Consider the following 16,592-nt stretch of genomic DNA (forward strand, 5'->3'; position numbering starts at 1 on the left):
AGAACACATAGCAGAATGTTCTCTTATGTTCCACAACAAGAAAACGTTCTCAAACCAACATTGAAAAAATGTTTTCCAATGTTATCAGGCCTCAGGTGACCGAATGTTTCGTATACGGAACGTTTAATCGTGTTTCTTTAACATGACATACTAAAGGTAGAACATTTTATCTTGTTGTTGAGGGAACATGTTGTAGAACATTCTACCAAAAGGATATTCTCAATGCGACATTAAAAAAAAAAAAACATTTTCAAGATGTTATCAGGACCTCAGATGACAGAACGCTCTTTCCTGCAGTGTTCTGATGATGTTCTGGGGATATTTTTGAGAGAAGCGATTAGAGAACGTTCTTCTATAAAACCTTTTCACAATGTTCCATGACAACAGTGGAAGAACGCTCTTCAACAAGAACACTTGGAAATAGTTTTCTTTGTTAGACAGAACATTTTATCATGTTTGCTTAATGTGACACTTTTAGCAGTAGAGTAGAACATTTTGTCTTGTTCAGGGAATGTGATGGAACATTCTAGTAAAAGGATGTTCTCAGTGCAACATTCTGAAAACATTTTCACAATGTTATGAAGACCTCACGTGACAAAACGTTCTTTGTTAATATACTGCAGCACGAGAACATCTTACAAAGGTGGAACATTCTGGCTGCAGTGTTCTGATGACGTTTTGAGGACGTTGTGGAAAGAACCCTTTCAAGAACGTTCTTCTGCAAAACATTCTCACAATGTTCCTTGATAACAATGGAAGAACCCTCTTGAACAGTAACAGTTGTAAAACATCCTTTGGAATGCAATGGGCCAATGGAATGACATTTTATCGTGTTCCTTTAATATGACCACTAAAGGTAGAACACTTTGCCTTGTTGTTGAATGAACACGTGATGGAACGTTCTCAAAAAGGGACATTCTCAATGCAACATTCTGAAAACATTTTCACCTCAGATGACCAAACACTTTCTGTTAATATACTGCAGCACAGGAACATCTTATAAAGGTGGAACGTTCTGGCTGAAATGCTCTGATGACGTTTTGGGGATGTTGTTGAGGGAACCCATTGGAGAACGTTCTTCTACTAGAACATTCTAACAAAGGAACAAACTCACTCAGCAGCTTAATTCTCTTTCTTGTTAATCGATGTTTGAGGTGCAGACACAAACACTCGAATGAATCTGAAAAGAACAACAAAATGAAAAGGTTCTCTTGTTCTTGATGTTCCTGAACAGTGAAGTAGTTTTTTCTTTGGATTCAGTTTGAATCTCACAGAACCGTCTGTCTGTTGCTGCTTGTTAGTTCGTTCTGGAAACGTTTCATCTCTCAGCTTCTATTTTCCTTTTACTGGCCCACGATAACAAGACTGGAGCGAAGAACGAGAACCGAGAGAACCAGACGGAGTTATTGCGCTCTTTTCATGATATTTGTTTGTGCTGTTGTCTCGTCTGCTGCATTATTTAATCTCTCTGTTCTCCCTTCACGCTTGGCTGCAGGGAACCGCCGATGTGAAATTCAGACGTGACCGAAGGATCTCCCTCGACAGCGAGAACCAAAGAGCTTAGGAGTTTTCTGCTGAACTGTTGAGTTTCAGTGAAAATAACCTCACTGCAGACACGGAACTGAAAGAACACAAAAACCAACCAGCAGTGTTCTGTGAAGAAATAACAAACAAATGTTCTTCTGCTTTTTATGAATCTGTCACAAAGGGAAACAACTGCAGCATCTTTTATAGACAACAAGGAAATTAACAAACATTTGTTCCTCCATAAAGGCGAGTTTAACCCAATGATTCAGAACCTCAGAGATTGTTCTACTTTTGGTCGTCACATTTGGTTTCTACAGCAGGATTTTTTTTCAGCGTTCTCTAAAGACGTTCTAAAAATGTTTGTGATAACACGAGAGACTGGCTGTTCGTTGCATTTCTGAAAATATTCTCAAAACATTCTACAGAGTTCCAGCAGCATTTTTTAGCTCCCAGAATGTTCTTTATACTGGTGGGATAATGTTCTCTAAAAATGTTCTAAAATGTTGTTTTGAGAACTTTATCATGGAACATTATCTGACATGGTCCTCCAAACATCCTCGGAATCTAAAACGTTCTGTCTCAGTTCATTTTTAACCTCACAGGAACGTTTTTGGAAGCGTTCTTAAAATGTTTCGAGAACATTCTGCAGCGTTCTAGTAATGTTTTCAGTTCCCAAAATGTTCTTTTCAAAGGTGGGATAATGTTCTATAAAGACGTTCTAAAATGCTTGTGAACAACAGGATCACGTCAGCAGTGGAACGCCTTCAAAGCTAAGGAATGTGCCAACCCTGCAGGCTTTTAAAAAAATGTTGAGATCTCTGCCGTAATGTTGCCATGATGTTTTAACGTTTTTGTACACCTTTTAAATGTTTTTTAAGTGTCTTAGTAATGTTTCTTGTATATATGTATTTTAATGTTTTCTTGGTTGGACCCCAGGAAGACTAGCGACCCCCTCGGTGGAAGCTAATGGGGTTCCATGAACAAATAAACAAATAAACACCAGAGACTGGCAGGATGTGGCATTTTTGAAAATATTCTCAAGATGTTCTGCAGAGTTCTATCAGTGTTGTTTTTTTTTTAACTCCTAGAATGTTCTTCTCAATGGCAGGAAAACGTTCTGTAAAAGATGTTCTGAAAGTGTTTAAAAACCTCAAACAGAACCCAGCAGTCCGTTCTGTCGGACCGTCTTCCTGCTGCTGGCCGACAGTGAATCATCGTCTTTCTTCTTTTTAATAACGGAGCCGAGTCCAATAAAGGAACTTAATGGATGTGTTTAGTGGAACGCTGGTCTCATATAACAGCCTGGTCTCTGTCCCGGTTCCAGCTCACGAGTCGAAGGAACGCTGATTATTTGCTAATTACCTGGGAGTAAATCTGAACGGGAACACCATTAGCAGACGTAAAACCGCGGCTGATAAGGAAACGGACTCCGGTGATAATACAGTAAATTAAAAAAACTTTAAAAATACGATTTAATTAGCGCTTTACTGCTGTGTTTGCAGCGATACGGAGGCTGTAAAACGTTCTCCAAACGTTCCCCTCTGCCGTGACAAGCGACGTCCTGGGAGAGTCCCAGAAATGGGCCAAAAGCAATATCGCTCCGTCCACGAATAAATCAGCAGAACCTGAAAGCTATCAGCGCTAGCGGGCCGCCGGGGAGATGATTATGGGATTAACGCTTGTGGAAAGTGTGTTTTTGCACCATCAGTCACAGAGGCGATTAAGGCGACACGAAAACCCACAACGAGAAGCGACAAGGGGAGGAAATTAGAAAGCTCTGGGCGGCCGGCGTCCACGCTGAAGTTATTTAGGCGGCTGGAATTAGAAAGCCGGCGGTCCACCTGCTGCTCCGGTTTCATCTGAAAAGACAAGAAACCTGAATGCAGTTTTACAGATTCATGAGGTTTGTGCGGTGCTGAGGAGCAGCAATCAACCGGCCAATCACAATCTGTTTTATTAGCAGGTCGGTTTCAGATTAAAAGAAATTAATTTGGTCTTTTAGGGAACAACAATAAACACAAATATGTAAGTAATCACAGATTATAAGTCCTACAAAGCCTCAGAAACAGTGACTGAAAACTGAAAGTGAGTAAAAATGAGACAAAAACTGAAAAGTGATTTACATACAAACAATTACATAACAGTGACTAACAACAGTACTTTTTAGCTGCTGTTTTTCTCTCTTTTGCAGACACTACTATTATTCTATTGTGTTGTTGTGACGGAGCAGGCCCATCTGAAACCGCAGGTAAAACTCCAACGCCAGCCTAAGCACACGGACGCACACACATCGCCACACACAATGCTCACTTACCCCTTTTCCCTCTGTCCATCCGTCCATTTCTCCGGTTAATTCACATCTGTACTCCACCACGGTAGTCTTGGGTGCACACTAGGGCGCCGTTGAACCAACTTCCACGCCATAATCTCCTTCCAACAAACTTTTCACCAGTATGCATTCATACACACACCGGTTCCCATTTCAGACTGACAAACAGAGCGCCGCAGCGGACTTCCTGTTTATGTTGTGTCACGCGCAAAACGCTGGCGTGTGACGTCGTGGTGACGTCCCCGCAAAGTGCCGTTTTTTGCACAAAACATATTTTATTATTTTTCAGAGGCAGTTTTGGAACACGGGAGTTGAATTATTTTGTTGATTATATTTTTCTACAAATTTGTAAATATTATGTATATATATTGACACCATTTTTTCTTTTGTTTTAGTGCACTTGCTGTTGGGAACGTTGTGTTTTTTTGCTTTGTAAATAAATTGCAAAACTTTATTCTGGCTACGCCATCATTCATTGCTACATCAGGAACCTATACGTCACAATTGTATGGTTGCCAGTATCTGCTCCTTTCAGTCGCTGTTGTGTGACTTTTAGTTTTCATTCACCGTTTAAAATAACTGAAAACAGCGACTGAAGACTGACCGAAAACACTTTCAGTCGCTGTTTTCAGTTACTCTTTTGGAAGTTCGTGTTTTCTGTCAGTGTTTTCATCTAGCTGTTTTCCGTTGCCATTTTCTGTAAATTTCAGTTGCTGTTCTCTGGTTTTCATTCACAGTTATGTGACTTTTAGATTTCAGTCACAGACAATGACTGAAAACGAAAGAAAAACCGCATCGAGCCGTCTGTCCGCTAGAGGCGTTTTTCCTGCATGTAAACACACATCACAGATGGTGGGCGCTCTCTAGCAGGCCACTAGTGGGCACATGACAGTTTTCAGCCTGACAGTCCAGCAAATAGTGTCAGAACAACATAGCGGCTCTTTTATTTTGAAAACACTTCAGCGAAAAGTATTTCTGAAAGCATCTGAGGTGAGAAATAAGCTGTGCAGCAGCTGAATCTGTCCTCGTTTTAGTTCAACGATATGCTGCATGCTGGTCCAGTTGCGGTGCGTTTCGAGCTGTGATCCAGTGTGTTTACCTTCAGCTCATTTGCATAAAGTAGACATGACTTCTGCTTTATGCAAATTAGATGCAGCATTCGGAGATCCGACTCATCGCGAAAGTTTCGTCAAAGACGTCAATACAAAGCATTTTGTGTGTGGATGAGCAGCTCGCTGACCGACCACACAGAGAACAAACTTCAGACCGCCTGTAGCTGCAACGCCTTCCTTCTCCTCCTTTTTTTGATTTCCTTCTCTTCCTGACTGAAGCCAAAGGACTCGATGAAGAATTCCAATCATTTCAAACGGCCACGGGCTCGACTACAAAATCACACTTTTAAAAACGCTTGATTCCATTTTTTTGTCAGACTTATATTTATATGTAAAGGATACAGGAAAAAAGAATAGAAATTTGTCGTTTAAACAGCCAATCAGAGTGTTCGACACGAGAAGAGTTGATTGATAGATTCTAGTTTTTTTAAGAAAACATAATGAAAGAGTGACCTAAAACGAGGACAGATTGAGCTGCTGCACAGCTTACCCAGATAGCAAACTATGGGTGAGTCAACGTTGAATCTATGCTGAGACCTAACGTAGAAATTATACAGAAAGCGCAAGGTTGATAAAATGTTGAGTCAACGTTTGCTTACATAGATTACATGTTTGCAAACAAAGATTCAGCATTAATTAAACATTGACCTGTCAAACATTTTAATTAAACCAAAATACAATGTAGATTCAATGGCATCTTTTAAACACAAACTTCAATGTTGACAAAATGTTGTTGAATCAACGTTGATCCAACCATCAGTCTTCAACCGTAACCACAATTCAACCTTCTTAATCCTAATTCAACATTGATTTAACATCTTTTGCTATCTGGGTAAAGTGTGATTTATGGTTGAAAAGCAAACGTTGACTCAACATTTTATCAACCTTGCGCTTTCTGTATAATTTCGACGTTAGGTCTCAACATAGATTCAACATTGATTCACCCATAGTTTGCTATCTGGGTATTTATCACCTCAAATCAGTTCAGAGATATTTCTCTGAAGCTGAAAGCTGTCATGTGACCACATAGCGCCCACTAGCTACCGCCCACCATGCCGGAGATTTCAGATGCAGCAAAAATGCATCTAGTGGACACAAGACTTCACTTTCAGCCTCTGTTTTCTGACTGAAAACGGTAGCTAAAAACAGGGACTGAAAACAGCCGTTTTTCTATTAGTCGTAGTCGCTGTTTTCAGACACTTTCAGTTTTCAGTCCCCATTTTATGTCACTGTTTTGAGTAGCTATTTTTACTAACAGTTTTCAGTCACTTTCAGTCACCGTTTTTTAACATCACTCTGTACAGTCGCTGTTTTCAGTTTTGTCATATTAAGTCACTATTTTCTCTTTTTGTCACTCTTTTTTGTTACTTTCAGTTTTCTCTCTGCTGTCAGTCGCTGTTTTCTGTCATTTCCAACTGCTGTTCTTCTGTTTGTCTCCAAGTCAACACTGTCAGCTTTCAGTTCATGTTTTCAGTCGCTGTTATGTGACTTTCAGTTTTCAGTCTCTGTGTTCTGCCACTTTGTGTTTCTACTCACTTTTTCCGGTTGAGTTAATGTTTACCGTCAGTCATTAAGTTAAGTTAAGTTCAGTCATTAAGTCAGTCATTAAGTTTACACAATGTGTAAAGAACCTGGGCGTCATTTTTGACTCTGAGCTGAATTTTATTCCACATATTAAAAATGTAACAAAAATAGGTTTTTATCATCTTAAGAATATAGCCAGAGTCCGCCCATTTCTCTCTCAAGCTAACACGGAGGTGCTGATGCATGCTTTTATCTCCTGTCGTTTAGACTACTGTAATGCCCTGCTCTCTGGTCTCCCCAAAAAGACCATCTCTAATCTGCAGTTACTACAGAAGTCAGCCGCACGCGTGCTGACGAAGACCAGAGGGCGGGAACACATTACACCGATTTTAAAATCGCTGCATTGGCTCCCCGTGTGCTTCAGGATCGATTTTAAGGTTCTTTTATTAGTTTTTAAATGTCTTATTGGTCTTGGGCCCTCTTATTTATCTGACCTGCTTTTATCATATCAACCCTTGCGGGTCCTGAGGTCCTCTGGCACTGGACTTTTAATTATTCCTAGAGTCAATACAAAAACCCACGGGGAGGCTGCTTTCAGCCATTATGGCCCTCGACTATGGAATAGCCTGCCGGAGAGCATCAGGACTGCAGAGACTGTTGATGTTTTTAAAAGGAGGCTCAAGACTCATCTTTTTGGTTTGGCTTTTAACTGATTTCTTTTAAACTTTTAATTCTTCTATTATGTTATTTTTACTTCTTATATTCTTATAGCTCTTCTGCATTTTATCAGTATTATATCTTAAAACCTTATTATTATTATTTTTATTATTTATTTACTATTTATTTATTATCTACTATTTATTATTTATGTATTTGTCTATTTTATCTCTACATTTTTAACTTTCTTAAAGCTTTTAATTTTTATGCATTATACCTGCTTTTTTTCCCGTTAGTCTTTTAGTTCTTAGCTTCAGTGTTTCCTCGTGGGAGGCCTCCACAATGGGATGTATGCCCGGTCTGCCCGCGGGGGGCGTTGCCCTGGAGGCCTCCTGGGCCCGAGGGGCTGGGGCAGCTCTGCATTTAGTGCGGGGTCTGCCCCTGCCCATCGGCGTCTGGGTGGTCTCTGTGGCGGCGCTCTCTGTGGGCTGTGGCGCATCTCGGTGTGGAGGGCTCCCATAGGTGTTTCCCCACATGGTTCCTCAGTGCCCTGCCGTGTCTCAGCACCGTGTTGTGTGTATGTGTGTGTGACTGTGTGTGTGTGAGCGCATGTGTATATACATTGTATGTTGTGTATGTGTATGTATATATATATATATATATGTATGTATGTGTGTATGTATATATGTGTGTGTGTATATATATGTATATATATTGTTGTTACACTATGTTTTTTATTCTCTCTGTTGTTTTATTCTTTTATTTTGTGAAGCACTTTGTGTTGCATTTTAAATGGATGAAAGGTGCTATATAAATAAAGTTTGATTTGATTTGATTTAAGTTTGTTTATTTCACCACCACAGACACACCTTTTCCTCCAAATATAGAAACCTTTTATTTTACAATTTCAGCAAAAATATCATACAATTCCAGTTTAATTGTACAGTTTGTTAAATACCTAAATACACTTTTACAGTTGCAATGTCAGTAGAAAAAAATATCGGATCTTTTTTTTGAGATACAAAATGTACACTTTCCTACACATCAAAATTCACACACCGCTGTGTGACGGGCCGACGCTGGACGCTGACGGTAGAAACCTTTTGCTCTTATAAAATAAGATTTAGTCACATTGCTCTGCAGATTGTAGTCCGACCATAACACCATGGGGTCACTTAAAAATGTATTTATGTATAACAAAGGAATAATATTCTTCTAAACTTTAGCTTTAAGTTGGAGAATTTTATCATTTTTTTAATTCTTTACCACAGTGGACCAAAGCTGGAATAAAGCAAATGTAAACCGTCACCCAGGAGGTTTTTAACTCCACCCAAGCTGCTGTTTCACGTCATAAAACGTACTTAACATGTGCAACAGAAAGGTACAATGTCCTCTGATATGAGAGAAAGGAAAAATAAAACATACTTCACAAGCTTATTCAGTTTAATCGACAATGATTCAAGGATACCGTCGGCAACATGCTGGGAAACGTCCCCAAAAAGATGATTTAGTGACTGATTTCTTTTCCCCCTGAAGAACAGTTTTATTTCTTTATTTTATCCTCAAATCAGTTCAGAATAAAGTGACTGCGGTTTCTTGGGGATTAACTGAAACTAAAGAGGTGGCTCAAGAAGTCATGGCCCATAGTTTGGAAAAATGCAACTTCAAGTTGCACAAACTGATGGTTTTTTCACCACTTCTTGGGTGAAAGTTGGAAAACAAGCTTGTGAAACCATCAGCAAACAAGTCTCTGTTTGTTTGCTTTTAGCTCTGCTTTGGTCTCCACCCAACACCGGAGAAGTTTTTCTTGTTCCACCGTCTTCACCGGCTGATTTTGCCCATTTGCTTCATAATTTACCAAAGCTTGATCGGGGTTTTGGAGATTAGAAAGACTAAACAATTTGGTAAATATGCTGTTAAACCAAAATTCAGGTCTGAAAATAGGCTAAAATGCTGATCACCTTGTGATGTTTGTCACCGTCAGTAAGCCCTTTAACCTTTCAGGTGACAGTCAACGAACAGACAGATTTTAAGTTTTTGGGATGGACAATTCTAGAACAGTTTTGGATCTGTTTTTTTTTTTTTTCATTTTCAACACAGTTTGAGTAATTTTGCACAACTTTCCAGTCATTTAGGACATTTTTGATTATTTTATACATCTTAAGTAAATTTGGTCAAATTTTGAGTCAATCTTTTTGTCCTTTAAGACAAGATTTAATTTTTTGAAAGATGTTTTGAACAGTTCTGGAATAATTTTGAACAACTTTCTGTAATTTCAGGAAAAATCAGTAATTTTGGACATTTTTTAAAAATAATTTTCAACATAATTTGAGTCATTTTGCACAAGTTTCAAGTCATTTAGGACATTTTTGATTATTTTACACATCTTAAGTAATTTTGGGCAAATTTTGAGCAGATTTTGAGTCATTTGAGTCTTTTTAAAGACAGTTTTGGACAAATCTGCAATAATTTTGGACAACTTTCTGGAATTTCAGGAAAAAATTTGAGTCATTGCTTTTAGCTCTGCTTTGGTCTCCATCCAACACCTGAGAAGTTGTTCTTGTTCCACCATCTTCACCGGCTGATTTTGCCTGTTTGCTTCATAATTTACCAAAACGTCAACAGGGTTTTGGAGATTACAGGTGCTAAACAATTTGATAAACATGCTGTTAAGCCAAAATTCAGTCCTGAAAAAAGGCTAAAATGATGATCAATTTGCGATTTTTGTCACCGTCAGTAAGCCTCTTGACCTTTCAGGTGATTGTCAATGAACGGTGGTCAAAGCAAATACTTACTTTATATTTCTCTCTGGAAATCTACTCAAACCATCATGAGAAATGTGTAATGCGCTTTCTTTGAACACCAGTGGATAAAAAAATGATTGACTAACTTTTAGCCTGATTTGTTAACTTTTCGCCAGTTATTTACTCGATTCTGACCCCTCTGACTATTCATTGTTCTACAGGATGCTAAGATGTCCACTAAGACGTCTAAACTGTGGACGTTCCTGCAGGTAACACAATATAACTCTTCAACCAGTGGTTAGTTTCACCCCAGAATGTTGCCTCGTGTATCCGCCCCTTGACAAACCCACAAATACAGTGTTTACATTAAAGATCCTTCACAATAACGCGACACAAACAGCCAGATCACACTATGGATCCAAACAGGATTTCATCTGTATTTTTTGGAGTGATTGTAGGTCAAAGAAAAGAAGGAAAGTAGGAAACCAGTCTGGAATCAGGTCTTAAATAAGTTTGGTTGGGTTTGGTCCTGTTGGGTCGCGTAGCGCTAACCTGACTACAGCAGTGACTCAGCGATCTGAAGCAGCATTTCCTGTCACCTCTTAACAATCTGACAATGCCCAAGCTGCAAGGTCAGGAGGAAAGACGCACCTAAACTAAATGTAAAACTACAGGCTCTGTTGTTAGGAGGGTAGAAGTCGGGGTTTTGTTCCACGAGTGCCTACTGATTGTACAACTGCACAACATAAAGTGTGAGACTGTCTTATTGATTGGACAAATCACAGTTTAAAGGAATTAATGAGAACGTGGGGGTAAAAGTTGCACCAAATTGCCTTTTTCACTACAATATGCAACTTCAGTTTCCTACTAAAACATCTGAAGCCCCTTTCAGACATTCCCGTTAATCCGACGGCATCTAAACATGTCAGTGTGACGACCTAGTAACCTGGTTTTAACCGATTAATTTGCTGTTCATAATTGAACTGCCTAAAACTATATTAACTGATATATTAACCGATGAAGCAAAAGAAGGTCGTGCATGTCAGAAAATGTATCGTAGATCAGCTGTAGTACCTGGTTGTTCCACCAGGTGGAGCCTCTTACTGTTTAAAACTGTAGCGACCAGAGGAACCAGTCACTCGAACTGTGGACAGTTCTTGTTGGCAAGCAGAGAACATTGTCTGAGTTTAGCGTGAAACGGGCACCATGACTACATCTTCTGTCATGCTTAATGACCCTCAAACAGACCTAATCTGGGATTAACTAGGACTAAAAAAAAAGTATTCCAAATTTACATCCCAACATGGCAAAGACTGTGGGAGTTTAGCTAGCAATGGGCACCATGACAAAGACTTCTGTGGCGCTTAATGACCTTCAAACACAGCTAATGTGTTTGAGACAAGCTGGAAAAAAAAACGACAACTGTGGACAGCTGTTGTTGGCAAGCAGAGAACATTGTGGGAGTTTAGGTGGCAATGGGCACCGTGACAAAGACTTCTGTGGCACTTAATGACCTTTGAACAGATATAATGTGTTTGAGACAAGCTGGGATTAACTTGGTAAGCACTGTGGGAGTTTAGCTAGCAACGGGCACCATGACTAAGTTTTCTATCATACTTAATGATCTTCAAACAGACCGAATCTGGGATTAACTAGGACTCGAAGATAAAAAAAAAAAAAGCATTCCAAATTTGCATCCCTGACATGGCAAACAAAGACTGTAAGAGTTTAGCGAGGAACGGGCACCACGACAAAGACTTCTGTGGTGATTAATAACCTCTGATGATAGATCCCGTGTTTTAGACGAGCCAGAATCAACTAGGACAATGTTCTTATATGTCAGGACTCTTGCTATGTGTCTGTTGACTTTAGCTGAAGTTTCTATTGCTTAAAGTATGCCACATTTATGTCATAATTAATCTTTTACTCACCAATAACAACGCCAGTTATCAGTAAACAAATTATCAAAATTTTGCATCTCAACTCATAACACATAAAGTTGTGTAAATAGTTTTGGGAAAAGCTTTTTAACACAAATACTGGGTCTGAAACATTACGGCTCGCTACCATTGACTGCTTTAGATGTGACATTGTTGGTCTCAGGTTCATTTTTATGGATATTTCAAAAACTAATCACGCTCACCAATAACTGACATAACAAGCGTTGAAGTTTAGCTTGTTGCTTCCAGCTGTTTGCAGGAGTTTATTAAGTACCTGAAGCATCAAACAGCAGCAGGATCCAGCTGCATTTACACATGTGGAACAACATAGCTTCATTAATTGTGATCATAAATGATCCCAGGTGGAGTCCTGAGCTTCTTTACAGCTGTTGGAAGATTTGTATTTTACTGAATTTGCATACTTTTTGATGTTTAGGGATTCCTAAATAAACCAGGCTGTTTGTTTTCTGGCTAAGTTGGGAAGATGTCCATCATTTAGATGCAGTTTTTTAGTGCATCGTTCTGTTTGATACGTCACATCCCACGTCTGAAAGGGGCTTCGGATACGTCACAACACAGTTTCCAAGTTCAGAAAACAGTGATTTGCTGGTGGATTTTTCTGTCTACATTACAGACATCGAACCTACAAACCACTGAATAAGTATTTGGACTCGTCTGATAAACTAACATCACTTAGTGCTTCCTGTCCTCAGTGCTGGATTAACATCTGTGTAAACTATTTATGGTACAAGCGAGAAATGGATGTTTGCAGATGTGGAATTTGGAAAAAGGTCCAAATTGTTTCTCTTTGTCTCGAACCGGTGCACAAAACCTGGATCTGATGATCGGAACGAACCAAACCGTACGTCTTTCTGCTTCACAGAAATCAGATTATAGAAGGAGTGCAGGCGACGGAGCGGAACATCGAAAGCGAAGATCAAAGAACCAAAACAAAAAAGGCAAAAAAAGAGGATTTCTAAAGGGGGATGGCAACAAAAACAATCAGTAAACAGCAACAGCGCTTCCCTGTCCCCTTACTTTGGATTGAATGCTTAGAAAAAAACAACAACAACATAACAGCATCGTGATTAAAACAAACCTTCGAAGGCGGGAGCGACTACGGTGGAAACAAAGGTTCTCTTTAGCTCTATTCACAGCCAGCATTTGCTTTGAAAAGCCTCATGGGAGTCCCAGAGCCGGCGGTGCATTCAGTGTCCTGCACCGGATTCCCACAGACTGAGGATGGATTTGCAGTGAGTTGTTCCCTATAAACACGCAGCTCCCCCCTCCTTTCCGACAAGGCACTGAGATTTCATTCAAGTTTATCATTCCGTAAGTGCTTTATGCATTTTAAACGCCCACATTCGTCTCAATCCTGGAGCTACCTCGGCGAGCCTATCCACAGTAATCCCCCTCATTCGTCTCTCCTCCCGCTAAAGCGATGTGTCAGCTCGGCAGCCGGCCAATCAGGCGGCTCCGGCAGTCATCCGGCCGGCCGTGACGCGACCCCCGACCGGCCGACCGTGACGAGGCCGGGGAGCAGCGACGGGAGGCCGGATGAGGCGGCTGATAAACCCGACGGTGAGACCAGACCACAGACGAGGATTCCTGAACGAGACGCCGGCGAACGTCTCGGAGATTCTTTATTTTTTGTGATTTCGAAAGACACAAAACACTGGGCCTGACCGTACCGTCGTTAGATAACACTCGCCTCCGAGGAGTCTAAGAAGAACGTGGCACAGTGACAAATCTGCGGATGACTCATCGATGAATCCGTCGAGGAATAAAAAAGGGAAAAATAGAGAAGATCTGCAGCTACATTCGCTTGTGCCTGCAGACCGGGAGGGTTGGGAAAGGTTCTCAGAGTGGATTCACTCCTTCAAGCCTTCAGGGAGCTCGGATGGAAAAGGATGGAGAGAAACAGATGAAGGACAATGAAGAGGAATGTTGGATTAACAATCAAAAACCAGAGGAGGAGGTCACTAATCAGAGCCAAGTAAACCTGGACCTCCTCCCATCTCAGCAGCAGCAGATCCTCGTCTGTCTTTATCTCCTCCTTGCTGCAGAGGCCTCGGCCGAATCCTCAGTTGGTTCTGCGGTTGAAGTGGTCCAGCACGGTGGCGTTGGTTCGCTCAAACAGCCACTGTTGGCTCGGAGACGAAGGATCGCAGGTGTTCATGAAGACCCGTCGCTCGTTGGGGCTGCTGTCGATGCAGCTGTTACTGACCGGATGGTACAAGCTCTTATCCTGCAGGACGAAGGCAGAGAACGACACGTCATCCACATCAACAGCTTTGTTGTTTGTGCGCTGAACGAGATTAAAAAAATGCAAATTAAGCCAACTTGTCCCTACCTTCCTGTAGCGCCACAGCTGGTTTCCTCTCATGCCGTGGCAGTCGTACAGCGTCACCGGGCTGCTGTGGGAAACGGCATCGAAGCAAACCTTCTTGGTGTGCATGGGGTCGCCCACCCGGACGTCTTCTCTCCAGCCGAACGTGAAAACCTGCAGAGAAATAAAGGTGTGTAAGACCTTCAGAAAGAATTCCTCAGCAATGAAACCTTCAATTACAGAAAAACTGACGAGACGGAGGTTCAACAATTTGGTCTTTAAAAGTCTGGAAGTCTGAGTCGATCACGAAGTACCAAAATATGATCGGTTCCGTTTTTAAAGTTCAACTGCAGTTTAACTTTTAATCTCTCACTCTTTTCTTTTTTCATTTTCCATTTCTGACAAATTTTCGATTAATTTTGAGTTGATTTTGCTCAATTTTCCAGTCATTTAGGACACTTTTTTTTTTTTTTTTTTTACATCTCGATAAATCATTTTGGACTAATTTGGAGTCGATGTTTACCCATTTAGTCATTCAAATCTTTTGAAAGACTGTTTTGGTGGTTTGGACAATTCTGGAATCATTTTCAATTTTTTGTAATTTCAGTCAGTTTGGACGCACATTTTGAGTAATTTTGCACAATTTTCGAGTCATTTAGGACATCTTTGATTGTTTTTGTATATAAATAAGTAATTTTGGGCAAATTTTGAATTTCAAGTAAATTAAGACGGGCTTTAATTTTTTGAAAGATGGTTTTGGTGGTTCTGGACAATTCTCTAATAATTCTTGAATAACTTTTTGCAATTTTCAGGCAGATTTTCAGTCATTTTCGACACATTTTTGTGATTTTCAACAAAGTTCAATAATGTTGCACAATTTTCGAGTCATTTAGGACATTTTTGATCATTTCATGTACCTTACTTAAGGGAAATTTTTAGTTGATTTTTAGTCATTTAAGTCTTTTTAAAGACGGTTTTGGACAAATCTAGAATAATTTTGGACAACATTTTGTTGAGTCGTTTTCAACACGTTTTTGTAAGTTTTGACAAAATTTGTGTAATTTTGTGCAACTTTTAGGACATTTTGGATTTCCTTATGCAGCTTAAATAAAACTTTGAGCGGATTTTGAGTCATTTAAGGCTTTAAGTTTCGAAAGATTGTTTTGGACAACTTTTTGTAATTTCACTCAAATCTTTAGTCACTTTGGACACATTTTGTTACTTTTCGGCCAAAGCTCACTGTAAATCTCTAAACGCGGTCTCCATTTTTAATAATTTGTGTCCTCATGGTGGACTGTTAATAAAAACAGCCTGAAAAGTGAAGTCTTAAACCTGCATTCTGTCTAGCGGCCAGCAGGGGGCTGGTCTGACTGTATATTATCTTTGGCCTCGATTGTTAGTTTGAAGCTTCCTTCAATACAGAATCTTGTTAAGTTGGTAAATTTTAGTCCCATTTAGAGGAAAATAGATGTTAAAGAAGGAGATGTTTTGCTAACATCATATCAGGTTTCCAAAAACCCTAAAATTGTGTTTTTATTTTTGTGTTTATTTGGTGTTATTTTGGTTGTTTGCAGTCATTTCTGCATTAGGACTGTTTTACTATGTTAATACTGGATTCATACCATATTTTTAATACTGTACTTTTTTTAAATTTTTTTTTTGTACTTTAAATAATAAAAGAATGATAAAAAGTGGACCCCGAGGTTGAATCATTTTACGACTATAATGATGCCATCTTGTATATTCATACACCTCGCATGCTTCCAGTATTTGCAGTATTAAAGGTACAAATACTGCATGAATCTTACACCTTTCTCGCTGCCCTTACAGCTTCTCCAGCTTAGACATTTTCCATTTCTCTGCACTTTTTCTGCCTCTTTTGCTCTTCTGATTCGATTCTAAGCGTCATTTCTTTGTACCAGGACAGTAAAGTTGAATCTAAATCTAATGTTTGAGTTTTGATCACAGACTGAAGAGTTCATATTTGTAATTTAAACTCTCACGTTTGCATTGCGCTGGTTTTAGAAAGGAAATCAGATTCATCAGTACTGAGTGGACAGTTTTTAATCCATGTTTTCAAACGCTAAAATAAACGCAGTGCAGGTGGTGCTGCATAAAATACTCTAATACATTATTGTAAAACACTGAATTTACTTTAACAGATGTGATTTATTGCTTTTCAGTGACAGTTATGAACTAAAGCAGCTCGATTGAAGTCGATTTGTTTGAAAACTGATCAGATTTTCATTGATACCGTTTGATCTCACATCTGCAATTTAAATAACAACCATTAATTTAATAATTAGACTAATTTTTGCTGTTTGAAAAGGCATCACTGACAGTTAAAATGAGCTTTTCTACTCAGTACGCTAAAGTTGAGCCAGTTTTTCTTTTGGCAGATGAAACCTGAGTGATATTTGTGTTTACGCT

General features: G+C 39.6%; 1 protein-coding gene and 1 long non-coding RNA gene across 3 annotated transcripts in view; both read right to left on the reverse strand.

Moving 5' to 3' along the window:
• Window positions 1–409: 409 nt before the first annotated feature.
• On the reverse strand, window positions 410–4,017 carry LOC127530698 (uncharacterized). Its single transcript, XR_007937381.1, has 2 exons — window positions 3,842–4,017; window positions 410–3,386 (listed from the first exon to the last, which is right to left on the reverse strand). It is a non-coding gene; the product is annotated as an uncharacterized LOC127530698 (long non-coding RNA).
• Window positions 4,018–8,019: 4,002 nt separating this feature from the next.
• LOC110958231 (polypeptide N-acetylgalactosaminyltransferase 10-like) overlaps window positions 8,020–16,592 on the reverse strand; it is a 140,460-nt gene continuing 131,887 nt past the window's right edge. The window contains exons 11-12 of one of the 2 annotated variants that reach the window (XM_051937988.1): window positions 14,187–14,336; window positions 8,020–14,081 (exon numbers count right to left, since the gene is read on the reverse strand). In XM_051937988.1, coding sequence (XP_051793948.1) covers window positions 13,917–14,081; window positions 14,187–14,336 — 315 coding nt within the window. In that variant the 3' untranslated portion in view covers window positions 8,020–13,916. Of the gene's footprint in view, window positions 14,337–16,592 lie in introns of both variants that reach the window. The other variant, XM_051937987.1, reaches the window with a different exon arrangement.

This window comes from Acanthochromis polyacanthus, chromosome 17 (assembly GCF_021347895.1).
Source record: "Acanthochromis polyacanthus isolate Apoly-LR-REF ecotype Palm Island chromosome 17, KAUST_Apoly_ChrSc, whole genome shotgun sequence".
NCBI lineage: Eukaryota > Metazoa > Chordata > Actinopteri > Pomacentridae > Acanthochromis > Acanthochromis polyacanthus.